The sequence below is a fragment of the Mobula birostris genome, chromosome 23 (assembly GCF_030028105.1).
Source record: "Mobula birostris isolate sMobBir1 chromosome 23, sMobBir1.hap1, whole genome shotgun sequence".
Taxonomy (NCBI): Eukaryota; Metazoa; Chordata; class Chondrichthyes; order Myliobatiformes; family Myliobatidae; genus Mobula; species Mobula birostris.
In genome coordinates this window covers 42566866-42592993 of record NC_092392.1, presented here as the reverse complement: position 1 = coordinate 42592993, position 26128 = coordinate 42566866, and the positions used below count along the sequence as shown (strand labels likewise).

Here is a 26128-nt window from a genome sequence, read left to right as displayed (position 1 = left end):
CTTCCACCCGTAGCAGTGAAAGGTTGAAAATGTCCTTGAATACTCCCGCCAATTGGTTGGCACAAGTTTTCAGAGCCATTACCAGGTACCCCATCGGGACCTTCCACCTTGTGAGGGTTCACACTCTTTAGAGACAGCCCAACATCAGCCTTTGAGACAGAGATCACAGGGTCATCAGGTGCAGCAGGGATCTTCACAGTTGTAGTTATATTCTCCCTTTCAAAGCGGGTAAAGGAAGTGTTGAGTTCATCTGGTAGAAAAGCATCACTGCCATTCATGCTATTGGGTTTCGCTTTATAGGAAGTAATGTCTTGCAAGCCCTGCCAGAGTTGTCGTACATCTGATGTTGCCTCCAACTAGTCAGCGCCAGAAATTGAAAGTTACTGGGAAGATCAAGAGGGTGAGAAGTATTGTGGATGTAGGTGGGAAGGAACTGAACCAAGGGGGTTCAATCCTCAATTATACATTTTGTTTTCAGAATACATTGTTTCTGCTATTATATTCATTCACTTGAATTGCAAACATATCTTCTTTACAAAGGTCATGCTGTTTACTTCACACTTCAGTGTTATATATTCATCTTATAATATTGGGTGCATCAGTTAGGCCTGAAATCTAGAATATTGTGCAAATAATTTATGTTTGACTATAAGTTCATGCTGCCTGCTTGTTATAAGGAATTCAGAAAACACCCAAACCTGACCAGATAATTGAGTGACTTGCAAACTCAGCAGTGGGTTCAATACTCAAGAGTAACTTGCAGCAGTTACATTAGCCTACACTTAACGTTATCCTAAACAGTTCATTGTCTTCCCTCCCAACATATAATGGCTGCCACTTACAAAATGGAACAGTTACTCATCTCACCACCTCCTGAACCTGTCAAGAAGGGCAAGAGCAACAGGTACAGGAGAACACCACCACTTGCAGTTTCCACCCCAAATCACACAACACCCGGATTCAGATATTTTGCCAGTTTGGGCAAAATTGAGACATTGTGGTTATGCCAATCTGTTAGTAACACATGGGCAGAGACTGTAATTCTGGGGTGCCCTAATGCTGGCAATCAGTGTCTCGGTTTTCATGTTAGGGACATGAACTCATCCCTGTCACCCATTTCGTTGGACCTATCCTGAACCCATCATGTAACTGTGATTGCAAAGAAAACACGACAGCACCTCCACTTCCTCGGGAGCCTGTGAAGATTTGACATATCATCAAAAACCTTGGCAAACTTCCATCGATGTGTGGTGAAAAGTGTGCTGACTGGCTGCATTATAGCCTGGTATGAGAATATCAATGCCTTTGAGCGGAAAATACACAAAAGGTAGTGGATTTGGCCCAGTATGTTACGGGTCAAACTCTCCAAACCATCGAGCACGTCTGCATGAAATGTTACCGTAGAAAAGCAGCAGGTGCCTCAGTTCTCCCACCACCAGGTTCAAGAACAGTTACTACCCCTCAGCTATCAGGTTCTTCAACAAAAGGGGATAACTACACTTATTTAAGGACTCTGTTATATTGTTATTTCATGCTCGTTATTTATTGCTATTTATTTATATCTACATTTACACAGTTTGTTTACAGTTAACAGTTCCTGCTGTTTACAGTTTACAGTTAGATTTGTGAAGTATGCCCACAGAAGAAAAATGTCAGGGTTGAATTTGGTGACATATATGTACTCTGTTAATAAATCTTAGTTTGAACTTTGATCTGCTACTCAGGGACAAATCTGCACTTCCACTATTTAAAGCATCATTCAAAAACCTTTTTTAAGTGGCAAGGATCACACAGCAGGCTTCGCCCAACATAACAAGAATTTTAAAGTGACCTTCAATCATTTAGTAACCCCGTAACGGAAACCCTATAACTCAAGATTCTCACATTTCCCCATGAGTCTCGTGAAACTACCACTTCAAATGTTTCTACATGCGGAATTTCAAGGTCAAATAGCTTATTTTATGTACATTTATTAGTTAAGTGTAACTGTTTAAGTATAATTGTGTTCATTAGCAAAATGCATGAATGACATAATGCACCACTAGGGTTTCCTTGACAGCAGCGCTGGGTTTGATGTTGGTTGTCAGGACTGTGAGTAAATGAGTAATGTGCCCAGTCCAGGAGAGTGGGTCGGTGTTGTTGCAATACAGGTTTCTCTCCACCATCCGAAGGTAGAGCGTTCCTATGAAACAGTTCGTAAGCCGGAACATCGTAAAGCGAAGAAGCAATTACCACTTATTTATATGGGAAAAATTTGTGAGGTTCGCAGACCCAAAAGTAACCTACTAAATCATGCCAAATAACACATAAAACTGAAAATAACAGTAACATATAGTAAAAGCAGGAATGATATGATAAATACACAGCCTATATAAAGTAGAAATACTTCTCTACAATCATTGCTTGCGCTGTTCTCCGTAGCGAAAATCTCACATAAGCGCTCTCGGCAAAAACACGGCACAAGTGCTCTCAGCAGAAACACTCTCCAGTAACCTTTAAGCTATGAAGCTGCCAAATCCTACCAAATAACGCATAAAAATACACAGCCTATATAAAGTAGAAATAATGTACTTACGGTATAGTATCACTTACCGGAATTGGGAAGACAGCGCCAAGCTGTCTGATGATGGTGCGTTAGGCTGAGTCGTCAGAGGTTGGGGTGGTGCAGTGGCCCTCACCCTCTGGGCAGCAAACCGATACCGATCTGCGAAGCATGCAGGGGTACAGTGGTGGCCAGGACGCACCCAGCACATCTTTACGAAAAAAGCCGAAATAAACAAGCTAATTAATTAGGTGCCGCCCGGCACGTAGATGTCGGCCCAGATCAGAGGCAACACAATCAGCAATTGGGGTGATGGGACACTGGGGTGTCATCTCATCGTCGTCTGTTTCCATCAGGGCAGGCAGGTCATCTTCTTCTATGCCTGCCTGCCTCGATGTCGAAGGTTGAGGTTCGTCGTCTGCTGTGGCTGATGTGGAAGGCTTGAAAAATAACAGTATGCTTGACTGCTAGCCTCGCGCATTTTTCTATCATACAGTTCTTTGTAAGCACTCAAATATACCCTCAACTGACATACCCTTTCAAAATTAAAATTAAAGTCGTACTTTATCATTGCAGCAAAAATCTCACGCAGTTGCTTCACGTTCAGTTCCTGGACAACTTCACTTTCGGTCTGTTCGCTACTGCATTCGGTTTCGATTGTTAGTCATAGTCATAGTCATAGTCATACTTTATTGATCCCAGGGGAAATTGGTTTTCGTTACAGTTGCACCATAAATAATTAAATAGTAATAAAACCATAAATAGTTAAATAGTAATATGTAAATTATGCCAGGAAATAAGTCCAGGACCAGCCTATTGGCTCAGGGTGTCTGACCCTCCAAGGGAGGAGTTGTAAAGTTTGATGGCCACAGGCAGGAATGACTTCCTATGACGCTCTGTGTTGCATCTCGGTGGAATGAGTCTCTGGCTATCTGGTTATCCTTTCCTCTTCCAATTGCATCAGCTCTTCATCTATCAGTTCTTGGTCATGGGATGCCAAAACCTCTTCAACATCATCTTCATCAACTTCCACAAGTCAAACTCACTTTGTCCTTGCTTTGTTCACCACGATTGAAATGCTTAATTATGTCTAGTTTTATGCTAAATGTAACACACTTACGAGCTCTTTTAGGCTTTTCCGATACCTTAGAACTCATCTTGCTAACGGCTGCTTACAAGCACGCGTTTAAACAATGCCGGCTAGAATGCAGTTCCGAATCCAGGGGAGCAGCGGCTGCTCGGGGTGTGCGCTGCTTTTTTCGTAACAGTGAAAACACCTTTTGTTAGCGAAAACAGGTAATTAATGTAGGTCTTTCGTAATAGTGAGGTTTCGTAAAGCGAACGTTCAAAAAGCGGGGAACACCTGTATCAGCAAGCTCTTGGAAGTTCCAGTACAGGATGCCCTAAAACTTTCAGAAACAGAAAGATTCCATGTTGTCCTACAAAAGTACTGTACCGAAGGGGCTCAGCCCGAAATGTTGACTGTACTTTTTTTCCATAGATGCCACCTGGCCTGTTGAGTTCCTCCAGCATTTTGTGTGTGTGTTGCCTGGTTAGGACCCTGTCCATCATGGGTAAAGTCCTCCCCACCATTGAGCACTCAACCTCATACACCTACCTTCTCGCCATATCCTTTGATGCCCTGAGTGATCAGAAAATGATCAACTTCCGCCTTAAATATATGCACCGACGTGGCGTTCATCACAGTCTGTAGCAGAGTATTCCACAGATCTACTACTCTCTAGCTAAAAAAAATTCCTCCTTACCTCTGTTCTAAAGGGTCATCCCTCAATCTTGAGGCTATGCCCTCTAGTTCTGGATATCTCCACCATAGGAAACATCCTCTCTACATCCCCCCGTCTAGTCCTGTCAACATTCGGTAGGTTTCAATCAGTTCCCACCCCCCTAGCATTCTTCTAAATTCCAGTGAGTACAGGCCCAAAGCTGCCAAACACTCCTCATATATTAACCCCTTCATTCCCGGAATCAACCTTGTGAACCTCTTCTGGACTCTGTCCAATGACAAAGCATCCTTTCTGAGACATGGGGCCCAAAACCGTTAACAATACTCTAAGTCCAACCTGACTTGTGTCTTATAAAGGCTCAACATTATCTCCTTGCTTTTATATTTATTCCCCTTGAAATAAATGCCAACATTGCATTTGCCTTCTTTACCACAGACTCAACCTGTAAATTAACCTTGTGAGAGTCTTGCACGAGGACTCCTAAGACCCTCTGCACCTCTGCTGTTTGAACCTTCTCCCCATTTAGATAATAGTCAGCACTATTGTTCCTTTTACCAAAATGCATTATCATACATTTCCCAACACTGTATTCTATTTGCCACTTTTTGCCCATTCTTCCAATTTGACTAAGTCCTGCTGCAATCGCATTGCTTCCTCAGTACTACCTACCCCTCCACCTTTCTTTGCATCATCTGCAAACTTTATCACAAAGCCATCAATTCCATTATCTAAATCACTGACAAACAGTGTGAAAAGTAGCGGTCCCAATACCGACCCTTGAGGAACACCATTAGTCATCAGCAGCCAAGCAGAAAAGGTCCCTTTTATTCCCACTCAATGCCTCCTGCTTGTCAGCCAGTCCCTATCCATACCAGTATCTTTCCTGTAATGCCATTGAGATTTTATCTTGTTGAGCAGCCTCATGTGTGGCACCTTATCAAATGCCTTCTGAGAATCCAAGTAAATGACATCCACTGCCTCTCCTTTGTCCACCCTGCTTGTTACTTCCTCAAAAAACTCTAACATTTGTCACGCAAGATTTCCTTTTACAGAAACTATGCTGACCTTGACTTATTTTATCATTGGTCTCCAAGTACTTCAAAACCTCATCCTCAATAATAGACTCCAACACTTTGCCAACCACTGAGATTAGGCTAATTGTCCTATAATTTCCTTTCTTTTGCCTTCCTTCCTTCTTAGAGAGTGGAGTGACATTTCCAATCACCCACCAGAAGGCATTCTTCTCGCTGCTGCCATCAGGAAGAAAAATGTAGAAAAGTTCAAAGTAAAATTTATTATTAGAGTACATACATGTCACCACACACAACCCTTAGATTCCTTTTTCTGCAGCATACTCAGCAAACCTATAGAATAGTAACTGTAAATAGGATCAATGAAAGATCCAGAGCCTAGAAGACAGCAAACTGCAAATGCAAGTAAAAATAAATCACAATAAATAACGAAACCATGAAATAACTAGATAAAGAGTCCTTAAAGTAAGATTAGTTGTGGGAACATCTCACTAGATGAGTGTAGTTATGCTTTTTTGTTCAAGAGCCTGATGGCTGAGGAGTAGTAACTGTTCTTGAACTTGGTTGTGTGAGTCCTGAGGTTCAGAAACAGTTATTCCCTCTCAACCATTAGCCTCTTGAATTGAGGGGGATAACTTCATTCAACTTCACTTGCCCCATCATTGAAATGTTCCCACAACCAATGGACTCAATTTCAAGGACTCTCATGTTGTCGATAATTATTGCTTATTTATTTATTTATTTATTTGCACAGTTGTCTGTTGCACACCGGTTGAACGTTCAAGTTGGAGTGGTTTTTCATGGATTCTATTGTGAATATTACTCTATTATCTATTTATTAAGGATACCCATAAGAAAAGGAATCTCAAGTTGTACATAGTGAACTAAATTTATTTTGAACTTTAACTGTTTGACGGCCTTATAAGTGACAAGTGGTTTAGAAACTTGTGAACTACATCAAGCGTGTCTTGTTTTATTCCCTCTGTCAGCAAAGCCATTAAACATTTAAACAGATTTGATAACTGAGAAGGTGTCTTTTACTCAACAGAATTATGAACAATGAATAGCTTTGTTGCACAGCATAGATTTTTTACTGAGTGATCAATGTTAGATTAATATTAAAGCTCAGTAGAAATTCTTTCTTGCAGATGATGGTAAATCTCTGGAAATCATTGTCACAGTACAGATCACTGCAGGTGTTTACAGCGGAGGCAGGTAGTTTTTTTTGACAGATCGATGAACTGAGGGCTATGTGGGAGTGGCATTAGGAGGGAGATGAACCAGGGTAGATCGACCATGATTGTGTTGGATGGGGCAAGCTTGAGAAGCCTGCTGACCTATTTCGGCGGCTACTTCTCTGTGTTCTATGACGCTGGAGATTTATGGAGATAATTTTGTGTATGCATCCAAACAGTGGTTCTAGCATTTTAAAGAGCCAGATTACTTTTATGAAGTAATCTCAATCTGTCCCTGTGGAGCACATACAGCTACCACTGCATGGCCAACAATTACATAATATGGGATTCAATTTACTTTCCATCCTAATTATTAACTTTGTAATTGTATGTATTATATTTACTGGAAGGCAGCTAGTATTGCCAAGAATGCCTATCATACTGTCTATTTCATTTTTCTCTACTGCCATCCGGAAAAGGATACAGGAGCTTGATGCGTAGAAGTCTACGCATCCTTGCAGGCGGGCTGCGCAGCAGGTTCAGCAATTGCACTCGTGATCATGAGTATGCAGACTCCAGCTAATCACTGTTTCATTATGGTGATATTTAACTCCCTTCTTTTTGTTGTAACCTTGCTTAGACTTGACCAAAATCACAGCAACATTTACTCTCCCTGCTTACTCTCTCAGTTGTCCGGGGAAGAGGACCACCGTTTCGACTGACACTGTAAAGGAGCGGTATTCAGTTAGTATATAGTTATTGCTTCCAGCTGCAGTGTTGGCACTTAACTCTCAGTCTGTGAGTTTTAGTTAACGGCCCTGTGGGCAGAGCATTTATTGTTTTTCTTTTTGTTTAAATTCTGCAACAGTTCTCATTGAAGTTGGTGAACTATTGACCACTTCAGTATCTCCCTCTCCGTTCACGTTGGCCACATCTGAACGTTTTTACAGCAAGTCTTGTGCTAAAGACTGGATGGAATGAGGGATCCCTCATCACTGCCTTCCAGCACAGACTGAGTGCAGGGGTCCGGCGCACGATCACAGTGCACAACAAGCAGGACAGTTTGGATGACCTGATTAATCTGGCTATTTGAGCTGATGACTGGGTAACTGAGTGGCACAGGGAAAAGAATGGCCCAAACATCCTACTGGCTGACTCACAGTCTGTCTCCACCCTCTCCCTCGCCACCCAGCACTCAGTCCAAGAAAGAGCCTATGCAAGAGGGCCACATCCACCTCCACCTATCTCAGGAAGAACAAGATCGGTGCAGGAGAGCTGGTTACTGCCTCTATTGTGGGGATGCAGGACATTTCCAGGCATCATGTCCTAAGCTTTCAGTAAAAGAGGATACTGTCAGCAAGGGGAGGAGTCCTGATGGGTTGGCTCTACCCTGCAATCGGCTTCCCCCCACGGAATGATGCTCCTAGCTTCCTTGTCGTGGACGTCTTGTACCCATGAACCTCGGGCGTTTATTGACTCCAGGGCAGCTGGGAATCTCATTTACATCTCTTTGGCTCAAAGATGGGGAGTTCCAACTCAGAAATTGAGAGAAAAGATCAATGTCAATGCCCTGAATGATCGACCTCAGGGTACTGGCCATATCTGCCCAGTGACCCATGCTTCCCAGCTCAAACCAATTACTACCTCCTCACCGGCTCCAGTCACTCCATCTCCCCCTCCTCCCCTCTTGGTGGATGGTTCCCTGGTCTATACTTCGTAGTGCCTCCTGGCATCCCGCTGGGTGCAGGACAAGGTCCAGTATCTCGTGGGTATGGTCCTGAGGGACGTACTTGGATACTGGCCTGTGGCATCCTGGCCAAATCTCTCATCCAGGACTTGCAGCAGACACAGGTCTGTGGCACCTCGAGAGGGAGAGCCCTGTCATAGCCACGGACTCAGCTGCAAAGTCTGCGTGCCTCCACAGGTGGGCTGTGCAACAGGTTCAGCACTTGTACTCGTCAGATAGCTCACTGTTTCATTATGATGGGATTTAACTCCCTCCATTTTGTTGTAGCCTTATCAAGACTTGACCAAAAGCACAGCAACGTTTACCTTTCCTGCTTACCCACTTACTCGTCCCGGGAAAGGGGACTACTGTTTCACTGACGCTGTAAAGGAGAAAGTTATGTTCATTTGTACTTAGTTATTGCCTCCAATTGCAGTGTTAGCGTTTAACTTTCAGTTTGCAAGTTTTAGTTAACGGCCCTGTTGACCGAGCATTTAGTGTTTTTCTTTTCCTTTAAATTCTGCAACAGTTCACATTAAAGTCACTGATCTATTGACCCACTTCAGTCTCTCTCTCTCTCTCTCTCTCTCTCTCTCTCTCTCTCCCTCCCTCCCCCCACCCCCCGCACTTGGGTCATATCCAAAGATCCTGACTCTTGAAAGTCCAGATAATCAGACTTAAGAACTGTTTCTTCCACACTGCTATTGGACTTCTGAAACAATCGTCTCTTTCACATCACCTTCCTAGTGGTGCTGCTTCATTCTCAGGCTCTTAATTCTACCTCACTTAGTTATTCTGCAATTTTCACTTAGTATTTAATTTTGCAGTACTTTCAGATTGACAATAATCTTGACACCATTCTGTTTTGTGTTTGTCACAGTATCTATTGTATTTGTTATTACCATGTATAATGTTTGCACTGTGTGCTTATTGTGAGCAAGCAATTTCATTGTAACATGGTGCATATGACAAAAGGTTAATCTGAATCCAAAGCACTTTTAACTCTGAAAGAGCATAGGACATGCTCGAGTGGATTACACCCAGACATGCTCAGACCAATTTTCTGATGGTTAATTTTTCTGCAGTTGCTAAGTAAACTCTCTAGCAGCTGGTTGCTAAGTTACCAGTGAAATCAAATACAGGCAGCTTGGATCTTATGTATAAAATGGGACAAGGACTTGGTGCCTCATACCTTGTTTAGATGAAGCAACACGCACAAAATGCTGGAGGAACTCAACAGGTCAGACAGCACCTATGGAAATAAATAAACAGTTGACGTTTCGAACTGGGGCCCTTCTTCAGGACTGAAAAGGAAAGGGTAAGGTATCAGAACAAAAAGGTGAGGTCTAGCTGGAAGGTGATAGGTGAAGTTGGGCAGGTGAGAAAGGTAAAGAGTTGAAGAAGAAGGAATCTGATAGGGCAGGAGATTAGGAGGAGGGGACCCAGGAGAAGTGATAGGCAGGTGAGAAGAGGTAAGAGCCAGATTGGAGAATAGAAGAGGGGAGGGGGAGGAAATTTTCTTTTTAACCAGAAAGAGAAATCGAGATTGTGCCACTTCCTCTGGCAGCTTGTTCTTATACGCTCAGCACTCCTGTATGAGAAAGGTGCCCCATAGGTCCCTTATCAATCTTCCCTCCCCATCTTAAATGTATGCCCTCTACTTTTGGTCTCCCCCACCCAATGGAAAAGACTGTTATCATCTATCTTTCATAACCCTTTAAATGGAGCTTATTTGTGGGTATGATAGGCAGGTGAGTGGGTGTGAAACTCACATAGTCCATGTCCAATGAACCATTACATATTAAGGATATTTTCCATTCATGACGCATCATTTGTATAAAACTGAAAATACAATAGATGCAGTCTGAGGGTTGTCATTATGAACCACAACATTATAAGCAGCCATGGATCATGTAGTAGACTCAACCATTCAGATAATCAACCTGCAAACTGCAAGTTTATTCAATTGTAATCTGGCATCTGAAACAAAATATGCACCTGAGTCACAATTCATTAAAATCGCAAAACATCAAGTCCACACACTACATACCTCTGAACATAACTAGACTCCAACCCACCTCTCTTTGTATTGTGATTAACATTGCAAAAAACTCATTGGCAACAAAATCCGGCAGGAAGCAATTCACGTGATTTTTGTGCCTTAATAAAATGCCTTTCTCCTTCTTACGTTTTGGCACATCCTTCAAACTGTGAAGGTCTCATGGAGTCATAGAACAAAACAACAAGATTATACCCTCTTCCACTCAACGAGTCCTTGCTAACCACAGCGTTCACTCAACTGGCCCTAGTTTCCTTCATTTGGCTCATATTCCCCTAAGTTCTGCTCCTCCACATATCATCCAAGTGTTTCTTGAATGATACTATTGTACAGCCTGTACAACCACTTTCACTGGGGATCATTCCATGTACTCACCACCCTCCTGGTGTGAAAAAGTTACCCTTCAGGTTCCTAACGTATGCTTCCTTCATTTTCTTGAACAAAATTTCATTATCTCTCAACAGACAAATTTCCCGAAACCTACCGCATTCACCCTTCACCCTAACAGGGGTACAGTAGCGGGCTCCAGGACATCTGATATCACACTCTGAAAAGCCTCCCATTTGACGCTTGTTCTTTTCCCTTCATACAGGCCCATCCAGTCAACACTTGATTGATCTTGCCTAATTTCCACCAAATTAGCCCTGCTTCTGTTTAAAAGTGGACCTGTCCTTTTCCATAGCTACCTTAAAACTAAGAGAATAATGGTCGCTAGAACCAAAGTGCCCCCAGACCGTAACTTCACTAACTTGTCCCAACAAGAGTTCAGTGATGGTGCAAGTGCAGAGGGAAAGACACAGACAGGGAGTGAACAGTTCACTGGACTTTAATAAGAACTCTACTGAACTGGGGAAATAATCAACACTAGGTCAACAGGGCGGCTAACTAAAAACTCTCAAACTAACTAAAAAATAAAGTTGCCACCAAGGCTTGAAAGCAGTAACCTAGAACTAAATGAATACTATTCCTTTTACAGCATCTATCGAAGTCACTAATCTTTTTGCCTGGAATGTGGACTAAGGTAAGCAGGGAGTGTTATCGTCACTATGCTTCGATCAAGACTTAACAAGACTGAAACAAAAGGAAGAGGGTTAAATACAATTACAAAGAAGCCATAATTGCCTGGAATTTGTGCATTCTCATTTGCGTGATTGCCGTCTTCTTTCAGCTGCCCACTAGCAAGAACACCCAGACTCCGCAGCAGTGTCTGCAGTTGTGACCTAGATGCTGCTCCCAAGGCGCCATTGACCTGTGCCCACTGGAAGTCCCAAATGAAAGACTTGTCAGGATATGTTGATCTAGGACCCAAGAACGTTCCTCTGGGCCACACCCCTCCCAATCAACAAGCTACTTCAAGAGGGCCCAGACTCCGTGACTGTAACATGCCCTGCCTTGTTCCTAAGGGAAGATGCAGTATTGCACTGTCCCAAGTAGTGATCTCTATGTATTGACTCAGGAAACTTTCCTGGACACATTTCACAAATTCCACCTCATCCAAGCCCTTAATATTTTGAATGGCTCTCATGTGTTCATCTGGAAAATTATAAAGAGTTAGCAGTCCTGACCCAGAATTCCTGGCTGCTTGCAGTACAGGAAGTCCATCTTGTGCACTGGATAGAATTTACATCGTCCTAGAGAGGCTTGGGAAGAAAACCAATTTTGATGAAAGGTCATCAACTTTAAACACTGACTCTGTTTCTCTCTCCACAGATGCTGCCTGACCGGCTGCCTATCTCCAAAACTTTATGTTTTATTCAAGATCAGCTTCCAGTTTCTCTTACTTGCCAGACCAATTCATCGTCAGCTTCCCACTCCCTACCCCATATCCCATTTCAACTACAAGCAATAATTACCGCAAAAACCTTTCCTTCAATGTCAGCAAAGCAAAAGAGCAGGAAGTGGGATGGTACACATGGTTCTGACGACGTTAAGAAAATTGAAAGCTTCAAGTTCCTTGGAGTGAACATCACCAACAGCCTGTCCTGATCCAACCAGGTAGATGCCATGGCCAAAGAAGAGCCCTACTTCCTCAGCAGGCTAAAGAAATTTGTTATGTCCCCTTTGAGCTTCACCAATTTTTATGGATGCGTCATAGAAAGATCCTATCCGGAAATATCACAAATTGACATGACAATTGCTTTGCCCACAGCTGCAAGAAACTGCACAGAATTGTGGGCACAGCTCTGCACGACAGCAAAAACACCGGCCCCTCTACAGACCCTGTCTCTACTTCTCACTGCCTCAGTACAGCAGCCAATATAATCAAAGACCCACCCACCCTTGACCTTTCTGAATGAGCACTACCTCAGTATTTTCCCTCTCTCTTTTTGCACTACTTATTAAATATAACATAATTTTTATATATATACTTCTTGTAATTTATAGTTTCTAAAAGTCCACACTATCAGGTAGGAGATACAAAAGCCTGAAAGTACACCTGGCTCGATTGACAGTTCCCTTGTACGGTACAATAAGATGGACTTCTGACCCCACAATCTACCTTGTCATGGTGTTACGTCATTTTGTCTACCTACGTTGTACCTTCACTGCAACAATAATACTTAATTCTGCATTCTGTTATTGCTTTTTGTTCATACTACCTCAATGCACTGATGTGATGGAATGATCTGTATGGCTGGCATGAAAAACAATGTCTTTTTCACTATACCTTAGTGCATTTGACAATAGTAAACCAATTTACCAATATAATTTAGCAATTTACCTCACCCTTCTGACAGCTAATTCGTCTCTGTGTCTAGGTATTTGAAAGCAGAGAGGCAAAAGGTTAGGAGTGAGGAGGATCGGTCAGAAAGTGTGGGACAAGGATATTTGATAGGTAGCAACAATAAAGAGGTCAAGCCTATTAATAGAAGGGATGATTCCCTGGACAGTGCAGGGTGAGGAGGTAGGAATAACGTCAATGTTCGGTGCAGGGGAGAAGGTTGGGTAGGATGGTCAATGATCGACAGCAGGGAAGGTAATGAGAAGGTTCGGCGGAAGACCAACCATGAGCCAGGTTAGCAGATCAGAAGGTGCAGAAGGTCAGATGGGTGCTGAGTATGGGGATTCAGAATCCTCTACCAGGGATAGAGGGAGACTCAGAGAAAAATTGGGGTCAAGTTATTACCTAATGGGGATCTGCCTGAGGAGGGCTTAAGAGAAAGAGTTTTTGGTTCCTTTCAAGACCAATGAAATAAACTTCACAAATGTTCCTTTCCTTGGGAAGTGCAGAAGACTTTGAAAGAGTACCACATATTTTGCGGAACTTGCTGTAAACCATTAACTTTCCACCACATACATTTTTCATTTAAATTGATCTGAGGAGCACATTGTGGTACTGGCTATTTCTGCGCACCAATACGAACTCACCAGAAACTCTCCAAGTTATTCACTGCCTGCTGAAATCTTTCTGGCTTGTTTGAAAAAACTCATTGTGAAAAACCAGAAGTTCATCCAAAATATGACAGGTATCAAACTTACAAAAATTTTAGAAATGGAATACAATTTGCAAAACAGAATAAACGTAACACTTAGACCAAGCATGTGTCATGTATGAGACCAAGACTGAAAAACTGCCCAGAATTTCCAAAGTTATGGCAACAATAGGGAAAAGGAATATTTTAACAATTCCCTGTTGTAGTATAGCAGGACACATCTGGGAATCATAAGGGATATGGGAACAGGCTTGAGTGAAGATGTGAGATAAAACGTCAGTCATGATCAGATTGAATTGTTAACCAAGACCGAAGGAGCCATGTGACCTGCTCGATTTCATATATTTTGGTGTAAGGAGCCTTATCAGGAAGTGGTGAATAATCTCTGCTTTCTGGAGCACATTTTACCATCGATTCATAAAACAGTGCAATTATATTTATGAGGTCACTGTGACCCGGTTTCCTAGAATCGGACTTTTTCTGTACTCCCCAAGGTAGTAGTTAAAACTAGTTATATTGACCTACTGTTGACAGAGATCCACACCATCAACATTAAGATAAAATGAAAAATTGTCGTTGTTTCCTTGTATGACAACTCTTTGCTCTTTAGACAAAAAATATGGCTATTCACATGGATGCACACAATGAGAATGCATTTCTCAATTTGCAGGAATATTATGTTGAATTACAAATTAGTAGATATGAGAACAGGTATGTTCTCCAAGTCAGTATTTCTATGCCCTACTACCATAACAGATATGTTTATATATCTCCCAGCAGTCCAGAAGAAAGATAAGTGAGGCAAATAGGTAAAGTACGACACCTGTAGACAGAGAATAGTAATGCATTACTCTTCTACCTCTCTTTTATAGGTAGAATGGGTAATAGCCGATAAACACACATCAGGCTGCTGAATAACTTCATTAGGACTATAAAGCCCACAAGGGACCTGATATGACAAATGAGTTCACAATGAGTGAGTATCTCCCTCATTTGTTCAAATGGGGCTCTTGAATTACTGTTTTGTCAAACATTGGTCATGTTGGCTGGGCAATTGCAAGCTCCACAATCCAGAGTCTAGACTCAAGAATAAAACCAGGTCATATTTAAACACAAGTCTTTTAGGTGCTTAAGGTAAGATTATTGAGAAAGGTCTTCCAAAAGAATATGTCCCCCTGGTTTGGTAAATGTTCTAATATTTTCAAGATTCAAGATTCAGGATTGTTTATTGTCATTCTGCAGTACATGAGTGTAAAGGGAAAAAAAGTGATTGTTATTCCGGATCTGTTGCAGTATAAAAACACAATAAAAATGAAAAACTCATTAAATATAAAAAAGTAACAATTTTATAAATAGACTGATTGCACCTAGTTGAAGCGCTAGTTTGTGTGTACTGTATGTAGTAGTGGAGTTGGGTAATGGGTGGAGATATTGATCAGCCAACACACATCAAAGTTGCTGGTGAACGCAGCAGGCCAGGCAGCATCTCTAGGAAGAGGTACAGTCGACGTTTCGGGCCGAGACCCTTCGTCAGGACTAACTGAAAGAAGAGCTAGTAAGAGATTTGAGAGGGGGAGGGGAGATCCAAAATGATAGGAGAAGACAGGAGGGGGAGGGATGGAGCCAAGAGCTGGACAGGTGATTGGCAAAAGGGATATGAGAGGATCATGAGACAGGAGGCCCAGTGAGAAAGAAAAGGGGGAGGGAGGGAAAAACCCAGAGGATGCACAAGAGGTATAGTGAGAGGGACAGAGGGAGAAAAAGGGAGAAATAATCTGCAGATTATTTTGTGTTTGGGAGAAAAAGGAGAGAGAGAGAAAGAATGTTTGTATATAAATAAATCACGGATGGGGTACGAGGGGGAGGTGGGGCATTAGCGGAAGTTAGAGAAGTCAATGTTCATGCCATCAGGTTGGAGGCTACCCAGACGGAATATAAAGTGTTGTTCCTCCAACCTGAGTGTGGCTTCATCTTTACAGTAGAGGAGGCCGTGGATAGACATGTCAGAATGGGAGTGGGACGTGGAATTAAAATGTGTGGCATCAGCCTAACAGCTTGGGGGAAGTAGTCTAGTGGTCCTGATGTGGATGTTGTGTGGCCTCTTCCCTGATGGGACAAACAGTCCCACCAGCATAATATATAACCATTACTTTAATCATGAATGATCTATTCCAACAAAAGATACCAGGGATGATTGATAAGTTCATGGCCTAAGGTAGAAGAAGTCGATTTTAGAAAACCTAGCACATTTATTTTCCCTATATTTACACACTTAGACCAGCGGTTGTGGAGCATACGGATCCCTGCTTTGTAGAAGTCAGTGTCTTGGACCTCCAGAAAGTGGTCCACAGCAAGGATGATTGATAAGTTCGTGGCCTAGGGTAGAAGGAGGTGAGTTATTAACTTCAAACTTTCTGCATTATCACTCAAAGAGTTGAACTGCACATGCATGTAACGAGAGCGTCTTGGACCTCCAGGTGGTCCACAGCAGGAGTGATTGATAAGTTTGTGCCCTAAGGTGGAAGGAGATGAGTTATACAGCTCTCCTTACATGCACGTGCAGTTCAACTCTTTGAGTGTTAATGCAGAATGTTTGAAGTTAATAACTCACCTCCTTCTACCCTAGGCCACAAACTTATCAATCACCCCTGCCGTGGACCACTTCTACAAAGAAGGGATCCGTATGCTCCACGACTGCTGGACTAAGTGTGTAGGAGAGGACTATGTTGAAAAATAAATGTGCTTGGTTTTCTAAAACTGACTCATTCTACCTTAGGCCACAAACTTATCAATCACCCCTCGTATTTCTGATAGCAATAATGTGACTCTAAGCAATGTCTAATATTAACACAGGGTGGAACAACTTCAAGAGATAGTTGCCTTTTGTCTAGAGAGGAGATGAATCCAAAGTGGTCTAATCATTGTGTCAGGTGAGCAACTACAAGTACTGACAGGGGTGAGGCAAAAAAATACTGTTGGAGACGTAGCAGCAAGGCAGATTCAAAGAATAAAGTTAATGGGTCAACAATGGGATTCATGCAAGCAATTCCACATAAAGAAGTAAATCAAACACTGATCTAAGTTGCTGATTCTTTTACATTTTCTTCCATTATAATATATTCCTATGTCTGTAGGAAATTGTGGTATTTTAATTCACCTTTGGGTACCAATGCTATTTAAGGGAGCCTCAAACAGGAGGAAATCTGCAGATGCTGGAATTTCAAGCAACACACATAAAAGTTGCTGGTGAACGCAGCAGGCCAGGCAGCATCTATAGGAAGAGGTACAGTCAACGTTTTGGGCTGGGAGCCTCACATATTTTTCTGTGCTTTCTTCAAAAATTCGTTGATAACTCAGAATCACATAGCAACCAATTCAAAGTAGATTGGTGAGCATTTCATTATTATATGTCATGCTATGCAACAACCCTTAACTTTTTCCAAATAGGTTATGTTAGGTGCTGCCTGACCAACTGAGTTCCTCCAAAATTTTGTGTGTATTACTTTGATTTCCAGGATCTGCAGATTTTCTCTTGTTTGCCATTATTTATTATGGCCATATCTTTATATATTGTGCGTTATTTGTGGAAACTTAGGCTGGTAAAAGGAGGGGACCCGATATAAACAAATACATTTGTAAGAAAAGCATTCTTTTAGAGCTTGAAGATATTGACTCAGCACAAAGCTATCTATTGATCTGACTGTATCTTGGCATTAAGAACAAAATACAGCAATAGAGATGTAGTAAGCCCCATACATTTCTATCCCCCATCAGAAAAAGCCTTTAAACCCTTTGCTTCTTTCTGGACAACAGATCTAAACAATTCCCTTGTGCCACCACCTTCTCGATCTGGCAGAACTGGTTCTCACCTTCAACAACTTCTCTTCTGGCTCCACCCATTTTCTGCTAACCCAAGGTGTATCCATGGGTACCCCCAAGGGCCCCAGCTATGCCTGCCTTTTCATCGACTACATGGAACAGTCCATGTTCCAAACCTACAAAGGTAATGCTCCACAATTCTTTATACACTATGCTGACAACTGCATTGGAGCTGCTTCCCACACCAGTGCAGCTTATCAGATCTATTTCATCAAATTCAGAATCAGGTTTAATATCACCTGCCTATGTCACGAAATATTTTGCTTCTGCGGCAGCAATACGTTGAAATACATAACAATAAAAACTATTATTAAAACTGATATAAATGACAATTATTATGACAATTATTATGATTATTATAACTATTATTATAATTATTAAAACTATACATTATAATAATGCATAATAATAAAAACTGAATTACAGTTTATAGTTAAATAAAATTAGTAATGCAAAAAAAATAGTGAGGTAGTGTTCATGGGGTCAATGTCCATTCAGAATTCTAATGGCAGAGAGGAAGAAGCTGTTACTGAATCATTGAGTGTGTGCTTTCAGGCTCCGATACCTCCCCCCTGATGGTAATAATAAGAAGAGAGCACGTCTCGGGAGATGAGAGTCCTTAATGACGGATGCTGCCTTTTTGAGGAATCGTTCCTTGAAGATGCTCTGCAGAGGCTAGTGTCCATATTGGAGCTGAATGAGTTCACAAATTTCTGGAGCTTCTTTCGATCCTGTACAGTTGCCACCAACCCTGAACACCAGACGGTGATGCAGCCAGTTAGAATGCAGAAGAAGCATTTCATCTGCCCCTTCACCTCCTCCCACACTATCGTTCAGGGCCCCAAACAGTCATTCCAGCTGAGGTGGCACTTCATCTGCGAGTCTGTCCTGTTCATCTACTGCATCTGTGCTCCCAGTACAGCCTCCTCTACATTGATGAGACCTGACGTAGATGGGGAGACCGTTTCTTTGAGCATCACCACTCTGTTGGCCACAATAGGTGAGGTTTCCCATTCTCATTCCAACATGTTGGCCGATGGCATCCATGTTGAGGGCACTGTCAGGTTGGAGGAGCAACACTTCAAATTCTGTCTGGGTAGCCTCCAACCTGATGGCATGAATATCTATAACTTAAGGTACTTTCTCCTCCTATCTTTTTTTATTCCCCATTCTGGCTCCCCTCTTATCCCTTCTCTTCTGCTCAACTGTCCATCACCTCCCTCTGATTCTCCTCCTCCTTCCATGATCCACTGTCCTACCTTTTCTGATTCTTACTTCTTCAGACCGTTACCTCTTCCATCTCTTAGCTTCTTACTTCATCCTTCCTCCTCTACCCCCAATACCTTCTCCCTCACTTGGCTTCACCCATTACCTGCCACCCCACACCTTTGTTCTGGCTTCTTCCCCCTTCCTCTCCAGTTCTGATGAAGGGTTTTGGACCTAAACATCGACTGTTTATTCTTCTCCATAGATGTTGCTTATTCTACTGAGTTCATCCAACACTTTGTGTGTGTTCATCAAGATTTTCAGCATCTGCAGAATCTCTTGTGTCTACCTTGATGTAATACTGATTTGGGATTGGAACATAATTCAAGGGCTGCAGATGTCATGTCCACCTGTTTTTTCAAGGCCATGACAAATATTTTGGAGGATTATGATCACAGTAAAGACTCTATTGCCAGCTCAATTTCAATGTATAAGAGAAGTTTGGATAGGCACATTGATTGTAGGGATAGGGAGGGCTATGGTCCCCAAGCAGGTCAATGGGAGTAACCAGTTTAGATAGTTCAGCAGGGACTAGATGGGTCAAAGGGCCTACTTATGTGCTGTACTTTTCTATGACTCTAAGTACAGAAAATCTAGATGCCTGGTTCCTCACAACAAATGGAACAATGTCAATGTCACCAGCAACACTCGCAACGCACTGGAGGAACTCAGCAGGTCGGGCAGCATCTGTGGAAAAGATCAGTCGACGTTTCGGGCCAGAACCCTTCGTCAGGACTGTAGGGGGAAGGGGCAGAGGCCCTATAAAGAAGGTGGGGGGAGGGTGGGAAGGAGAAGGCTGGTAGGTTCCAGGTGAAAAACCAGTAAGGGGAAAGGTAAAGGGGTGGGGGAGGGGAAGCAGGAAGGTGATAGGCAGGAAAGGCAAAGAAGGAATAGGGGAAAACACAATGGATAGTAGAAGAAGTCGGAACCAAGAGGGAGATGGTAGGCAGCTGGGGGAGAAGGCAGAGTGACATAGGGATAGGGGAAGGGAGGGGGAGGGAATTACCGGAAGTTGGAGAATTCTATGTTCATATCAAGGGGCTGGAGACCACCTAGACTGTATATGAGGTGTTGCTCCTCCAACCTGAGTTTAGCCTCATCATGGCAGTAGAGGAGGCCATGTATGGACATATCTGAATGGGAGTGGGAAGCAGAGTTGAAGTGGGTGGCTACCGGGAGATCCTGTCTGTTGTGGTGGACAGAGTGGAGGTACTCGACGAAGCAGTCCCCCAATCTGCATCGGGTTTCACCGATGTAGAGGAGGCCACACCGGGAGCACCGGATGCAATAGGTGACCCCAACAGACTCACAAGTGAAGTGTTGCCTCACTTGGAAGTACTGTTTGGGACCCTTAATGGTGGTAAGAGAGGAGGTGTAGGGACAGGTGTAGCACTTACGCTTACAGGGATAAGTGCCAGGTGGGAGATCCGTGGGGAGGGACCGATCCCTGCGGAAGGCGGAGAGGGGTGGAGAGGGAAAGATGTGCTTAGTGGTGGGGTCCTGTTGAAGGTGGCAGAAGTTGCAGAGGATAATGTGTTGGATCCGGAGGCTAGTGGGGTGGTAGGTGAGGACAAGGGGAACTCTGTCCCTGTTGTGGTGGCGGGAGGATAGGGTGAGAGCCGAGGTACAGGAAATGGAGGAGATGCAGGTGAGGGCATCATTGATGACAGCAGAAGGGAAACCACGATCCTTAAAGAAAGAGGACATTTGAGATGTCCTGGAATGGAAAACCTCATCCTCGGACCAGATGCAGCGGAGACAGAGGAACTGGGAATAGGGAATGGCATTTTTGCATGTGGTGGGGTGGGAAGAGGTATAGTTGAGGTAGTTATGAGAGTCAGTGGGCTTGTAGAAGATGTCAGTGGACAGTCTGTCTCCAGAGATGGAGACTGAGAGATCGAGAAAGGGGAGGGAAGTGTCCGAGATAGACCAAGTGAATGTGAGGGCTGGGTGGAAGTTAGAAGTAAAGTTGATGAAATTGACGAGCTCAGCATGGGCGCAGGAAGCAGCACCAATGTAGTCGTCAATGTACCAAAGGAAAAGTTGGGGAGCAGTACCAGAATAGGTTTGGAGCACAGACTGTTCCACATAACCAACGAAGAGGTAGGCATAGCTAGGGCCCATGCGAGTTCCCATAGCTACACCCTTGGTCTGAAGAAAGTGGGAAGAGCCAAAAGAGAAGTTATTGAGTGTGAGAACCAGTTCCGCCAACCGGAGGAGGGTAGTGGTTGTGGGGAATTGGTGAGGTCTATTATCCAGAAAGTAGCGGAGGGCTTTGAAGCCTTCTTCATGGGGAATGGAGGTGTATAGGGATTGGACATCCATAGTGAAAATGAAGCGATTGGGACCGGGGAACTGGAAGTTATTGAAGAGGTGGAGGGCATGGGATGTATCGAGGATGTAGGTGGGAGAGACTGAACTATGGGTGACAAAATGGAGTCCAGGTAGGCAGATACAAGTTCGGTGGGACAGGAGCAGACAGAAACTATGGGTCTGCCAGGACAGTCAGGCTTGTGGATTTTGGGGAGGAGGTAAAACCAAGCGGTACGAGATGTGGGAATTATGAGTTTAGTGGCTGAGGATGGAAGGTCTCCGGAGTTGATAAGGGCAGTGACGGTATGGGAGACAATGACTTGATGTTTTTTGGTGGGGTCCTGTTCCAGGGGTAAGTAAGAGGAGGTGTCAGAGAGCTGCCATTGGCCTCAGTGAGGTAGAGGTCCGTCCGCCAGACTACTACAGCACCACCTTTGTCAGCGAGTTTAATGGTGAGGTTGGGATTAGTGCGGAGAGAGTGGAGGACAGTGCATTTAGAGGAAGTGAGGTTGGAACAGGAGAGAGGAGCGGGGAAGTTGAGACGGTTGATGTCTCGGTGACAGTTGGAGATAAAAAGATCGAGTACAGCTAGAAGGCCTGGGCGGGGTGTCCAGGAGGAGGAGGAGGGTTGAAGACAGGAGAAGGGGTGATCTGTAGCGGGAGGGGAATCCTTGCCAAAGAAGTAGGCTCGGAGATGTAAGCGACGGAAGAAGAGTTCAGCGTCATGGCAGGCACGGAACTCACTGAGTTATGGACGGAGGGGGACAAAAGTGAGGCCCTTGCTAAGGACAGAACGTTCTGTCTCAGAGAGGGGAAGGTCAGGGGGATGGTAAAGATTCGGCAATGGTTGGGTCTGGGGTCGGAGGAGGGTGAAGAGTGGGAGGTCTCAGGAGGGAGAGGGGGGTTGGGATGTTCAGGGAAAGCGGGGTTAGGGGAGGATGAGGGATCAGAGGAATGGAGGGGTGATGAGGGGTAGAGGGAAGGTTGGGAGTCGCGGGGAGGAAAGAGGTTAGTGGGGGAATCAGACGGGCAGTAAGACCCAGTGGCAGTAAGAGCGGTCCTAGTCCAGAGAAGGTCGGGATCTCGGTCCGAGCTGGATCCGGAGCTGGGGGTGGCGGAGCCTGTAGCCTGCAGGGCCCCAGAGCTGAGGTCGGAGTCGGAGGCGAGTGAGTCTATGACCCGCCGGGGGCTGGTGCCCATGTCCAGGAGGCCGTGGTTCTGGGTCGGGGTCAGAGTCAGAGGTGGATGGGTCTTCAGCCTGCTGAAGGCCTGAGAAGTCGAGGTCCGAGGGGTCGGGGTCCTCGACTCACATGGGCCCTAGCTATGCCTGCCTCTTCGTTGGTTATGTGGAACAGTCTGTGCTCCAAACCTATTCTGGTACTGCTCTCCAACTTTTCCTTCGGTACATTGACAACTACATTGGTGCTGCTTCCTGCACCCATGCTTAGCTCGTCAATTTCATCGATTTTACCTCTAACTTCCACCCAGCCCTCAAATTCACTTGGTCTATCTCGGACACTTCCCTCCCCTTTCTCGATCTCTCAGTCTCCATCTCTGGAGACAGACTGTCTACTGACATCTTCTACAAGCCCACTTTCTCTCATAACTACCTCGACTGTACCTCTTCCCACCCCACTACATGCAAAAATGCCATTCCCTATTCCCAGTTCCTCCATCTCCGCCACATCTGGTCCGAGGATGAGGTTTTCCATTCCAGGACATCTCAAATGTCCTCTCTCTTTAAGAATCGTGGTTTCCCTTCTACGGTGATCAATGATGCCCTCACCCGCATCTCCTCCATTTCCCGCACTTTGGCTCTCACCCCATCCTCCCGCCACCACAACAGGGACAGAGTTCCCTTGTCCTCACCTACTGCCCCACTAGCCTCCGGATCCAACACATTATCCTCCGCAACTTCCGCCACCTTCAATAGGACCCCACCACTAAGCACATCTTTCCCTCTCCACCCCTCTCCGCCTTCCGCAGGGATCGATCCCTCCGCGACTCACTTATCCGCACGTCCATCCCCACGGATCTCCCACCCGGCACTTATCCCTGTAAGTGCAAGTGCTACACATGTCCCTACACTTCCTCTCTTGCCACCATTCAGGGCCCCAAACAGTACTTCCAAGTGAGGCAACACTTCACTTGTGAGTCTGTTGGGGTCATCTATTGCATCTGGTGCTCCCAGTGCGGCCTCCTCAACATCGGTGAAACCCAACGCAGATTGGGGGATCGCTTCGTCGAGCACCTCCGCTCCATCCGCCAAGACAGACAGGATCTCCCAGTAGCCACCCACTTCAGCTCTGCTTCCCAATCCCATTCAGATATGTCCATACATGGCCTCCTCTACTGCCATGATGAGGCTAAACTCAGGTTGGAGGAGCAACACCTCATATACCGTCTAGGTAGTCTCCAGCCCCTTGGTATGAATATAGAATTCTCCAACTTCCGGTAATTCCCTCCCCCTCCCTTCCCCTATCCCTATGTCACTCTGTCTCCTCCCCCAGTTGCCTACCACCTCCCTCTTGGTTCCGACTTCTTCTACTACCCTTTGTGTTTTCCCCTATTCCTTCTTCACCTTTCCTGCCTATCACCTCCCTGCTTCCCCTCCCCCACCGCTTTATCTTTCCCCTTACCGGTTCTTCACCTGGAACCTACCAGCCTTCTCCTTCCCACCCTCCCCCACCTTCTTTATAGGGCCTCTGCCCCTTCCCCCTGCAGTCCTGACGAAGGGTTCCGGCCCGAAACGTCGACCAATCTTTTCCATGGATGCTGCCCGACCTGCTGAGTTCCTCCAGCGCGTTGTGAGTGTTGCTTTGACCCCAGCATCTGCAGATTATTTTGTGTTTTCAATGTCACCAGGTAGTGTCACTGTTCAGGTTTGCAAATGTATCTCTCTATGGAAGAAATACAATCGCTTCTGATGGACGTTTCTGAGTTGCTAACATGATTTGGGAAGCCACTTGGATCATTTCAACACCAAGAAGTCTCATGAAATGGACTGGATGTGTCTCAAAAGATGAAGGTTTACATGACAGCAAAAGGAACAGTAAAGTTGAATTACCTGGATAAGGACCAGCATATATAAAAAAGAATTTCACGGAGTGGCGCTCACAACAGGAATTGTCTGAAAGTGATTCTTTCAGATCCACGTTAAAAGATCTATCAGTGCTTATGTTGATATAACTCTTGCGCTTCCTTAGTCCATCGGTTCCACTTGAAGATTTCAACTGTCTTAGATGGAGTAGCAGAATATCACTACCTTTCCCCAAGTGCACAAGTCCCAACTCCTGCCAAGGTGTTGTTGATGCGAGCATTATGACTGTGGTCAAAGCTGTGGTCTTCTATTCTTTTGGCTCTGAAACACCTGGCCACATCAAACTAATGACTTGTCCCAGGTTTTGTGTTCTCTCCTTTTCAATCTGGAACATGGCAGCAGAACTGAAAAGCAGATGATGTGCCTTTAAGGACCTCAGATCAAGATTTTCCAACACAGGAACTAGTCAAACAGGCACTGGTGTCCTGATGAAGGGTCTCGGCCCAAATCGTCGACCATTTACGCTTTTCCATAGATGCTGCCTGGCCTGCTGAATTCCTCCAACATTTGTGTGTGTAGCACCGGAGGAGCTGAGCACCATGAAATACAGTCAGCAAAAAGGTGATTCCATATGAAATTAGAGATAAAATCAGATGCGCAACAGGTGTGGCAGGGTTTGCATGCCACTGCTTCTCATAAGGAGAAACCTAACAGCAGAACTGCCTGTGATGCTTCACTCCCCCGATCAATTTAAAGTCATGTTTTGAAAGGGAGAATAACACTATATCTGTGCAAATCCCCACAGTATCTGGCAACTTTGTGACGTCTGTCTTGGAACATCCTCGCGAGACATCTGGCCATGACAGAGCGCCTGGCTTGGTGCTGAAGACTTGTGCCGCCCAACTGCTTGAAATTTTCAAGGACATCGTCATCCTCTCACTGCTGCAGATGGAGAGTCCCACCTGCTTCAAAGGGGCAGCAATCATACCACTGCCCAAGAAGAGTAGGGTGAGCTGCCTCAATGCCTATCAATTGGTAGTACCACACATCTACTATAATAAAGTGCTTCAAGAGGTTGGTTATGGCTAGAATTAACTCCTGCCTGAGAAAGGACCTGGACTCATTGCATTTCATCTACTACCACGACAGGTCTACAGCAAATGCTTTGGATCATGGTGTTCAATACAATCACACCCCAGTATTAGCCACCAAGCTTCTAAACCCTGGCCATTGTTCCTCCCTCCGGAACTGGATCCTCAACCTCCTCATTAGGAGACCACAGTCAGTGCAGGTTGGCAATAACATCTTTTGTTGTACATCACGTCACTGGCAATCAATGCAGGTGCACCTCAAGGATTTATATTGTAACATAATCTTACACTCAACATCAGCAAGACCAAGAAATTGATTGTCAATTTCAGGATGGAGAACATGCATCTTCTTTGAGGGGTCAGCAGCGGAAAGGATGAGCAGCTTTAAGTTCCTGGGTGTAAGCATCTGAGAGGATCTGATCTCGGCTCAACACATTGATGCAATCATGAAGAAGGCAAGCCAGCTGCTCTAGTGCGTTAGGGGCTTGAGGAGATTAAGTATGTTCCCTAAGATGCCTGTAGATTACTATAAATGTACGGTAGACACAGCCCAATATGGAGACACTAATGCAACAAATGCACTGGACAGCAAGTGGCTACAGATGGTTATAGACGCAGCCAGCTCCTTCATGGGCAGAATCACCACCATCACGTACATCTTCGATAGGCAGTGCCTCAAGAAGATGGCATCCATCATGGAAGACCCTCACCATCCAGGATACCCCCTCTTCTCATTACTACCATCAGGGATGAGATACAGGAACCTGTAGACCTGCACTCAACAATTCAGGAGCACCTTCTTCCACTCTGCCATCAGATTTCAGAAT

General features: G+C 44.5%; 1 protein-coding gene across 1 annotated transcript in view; it reads right to left on the bottom strand.

The window, feature by feature from the left end:
• Positions 1–24490, bottom strand: part of LOC140187005 (mucin-6-like) — a 165739-nt gene extending 141249 nt beyond the window's left edge. Inside the window, exon 1 of the mRNA XM_072241866.1 lies at positions 24238–24490. Coding sequence (XP_072097967.1) covers positions 24238–24490 — 253 coding nt within the window. The remainder of the gene's footprint in view (positions 1–24237) is intronic.
• Between the last annotated feature and the right edge of the window lie 1638 nt (positions 24491–26128).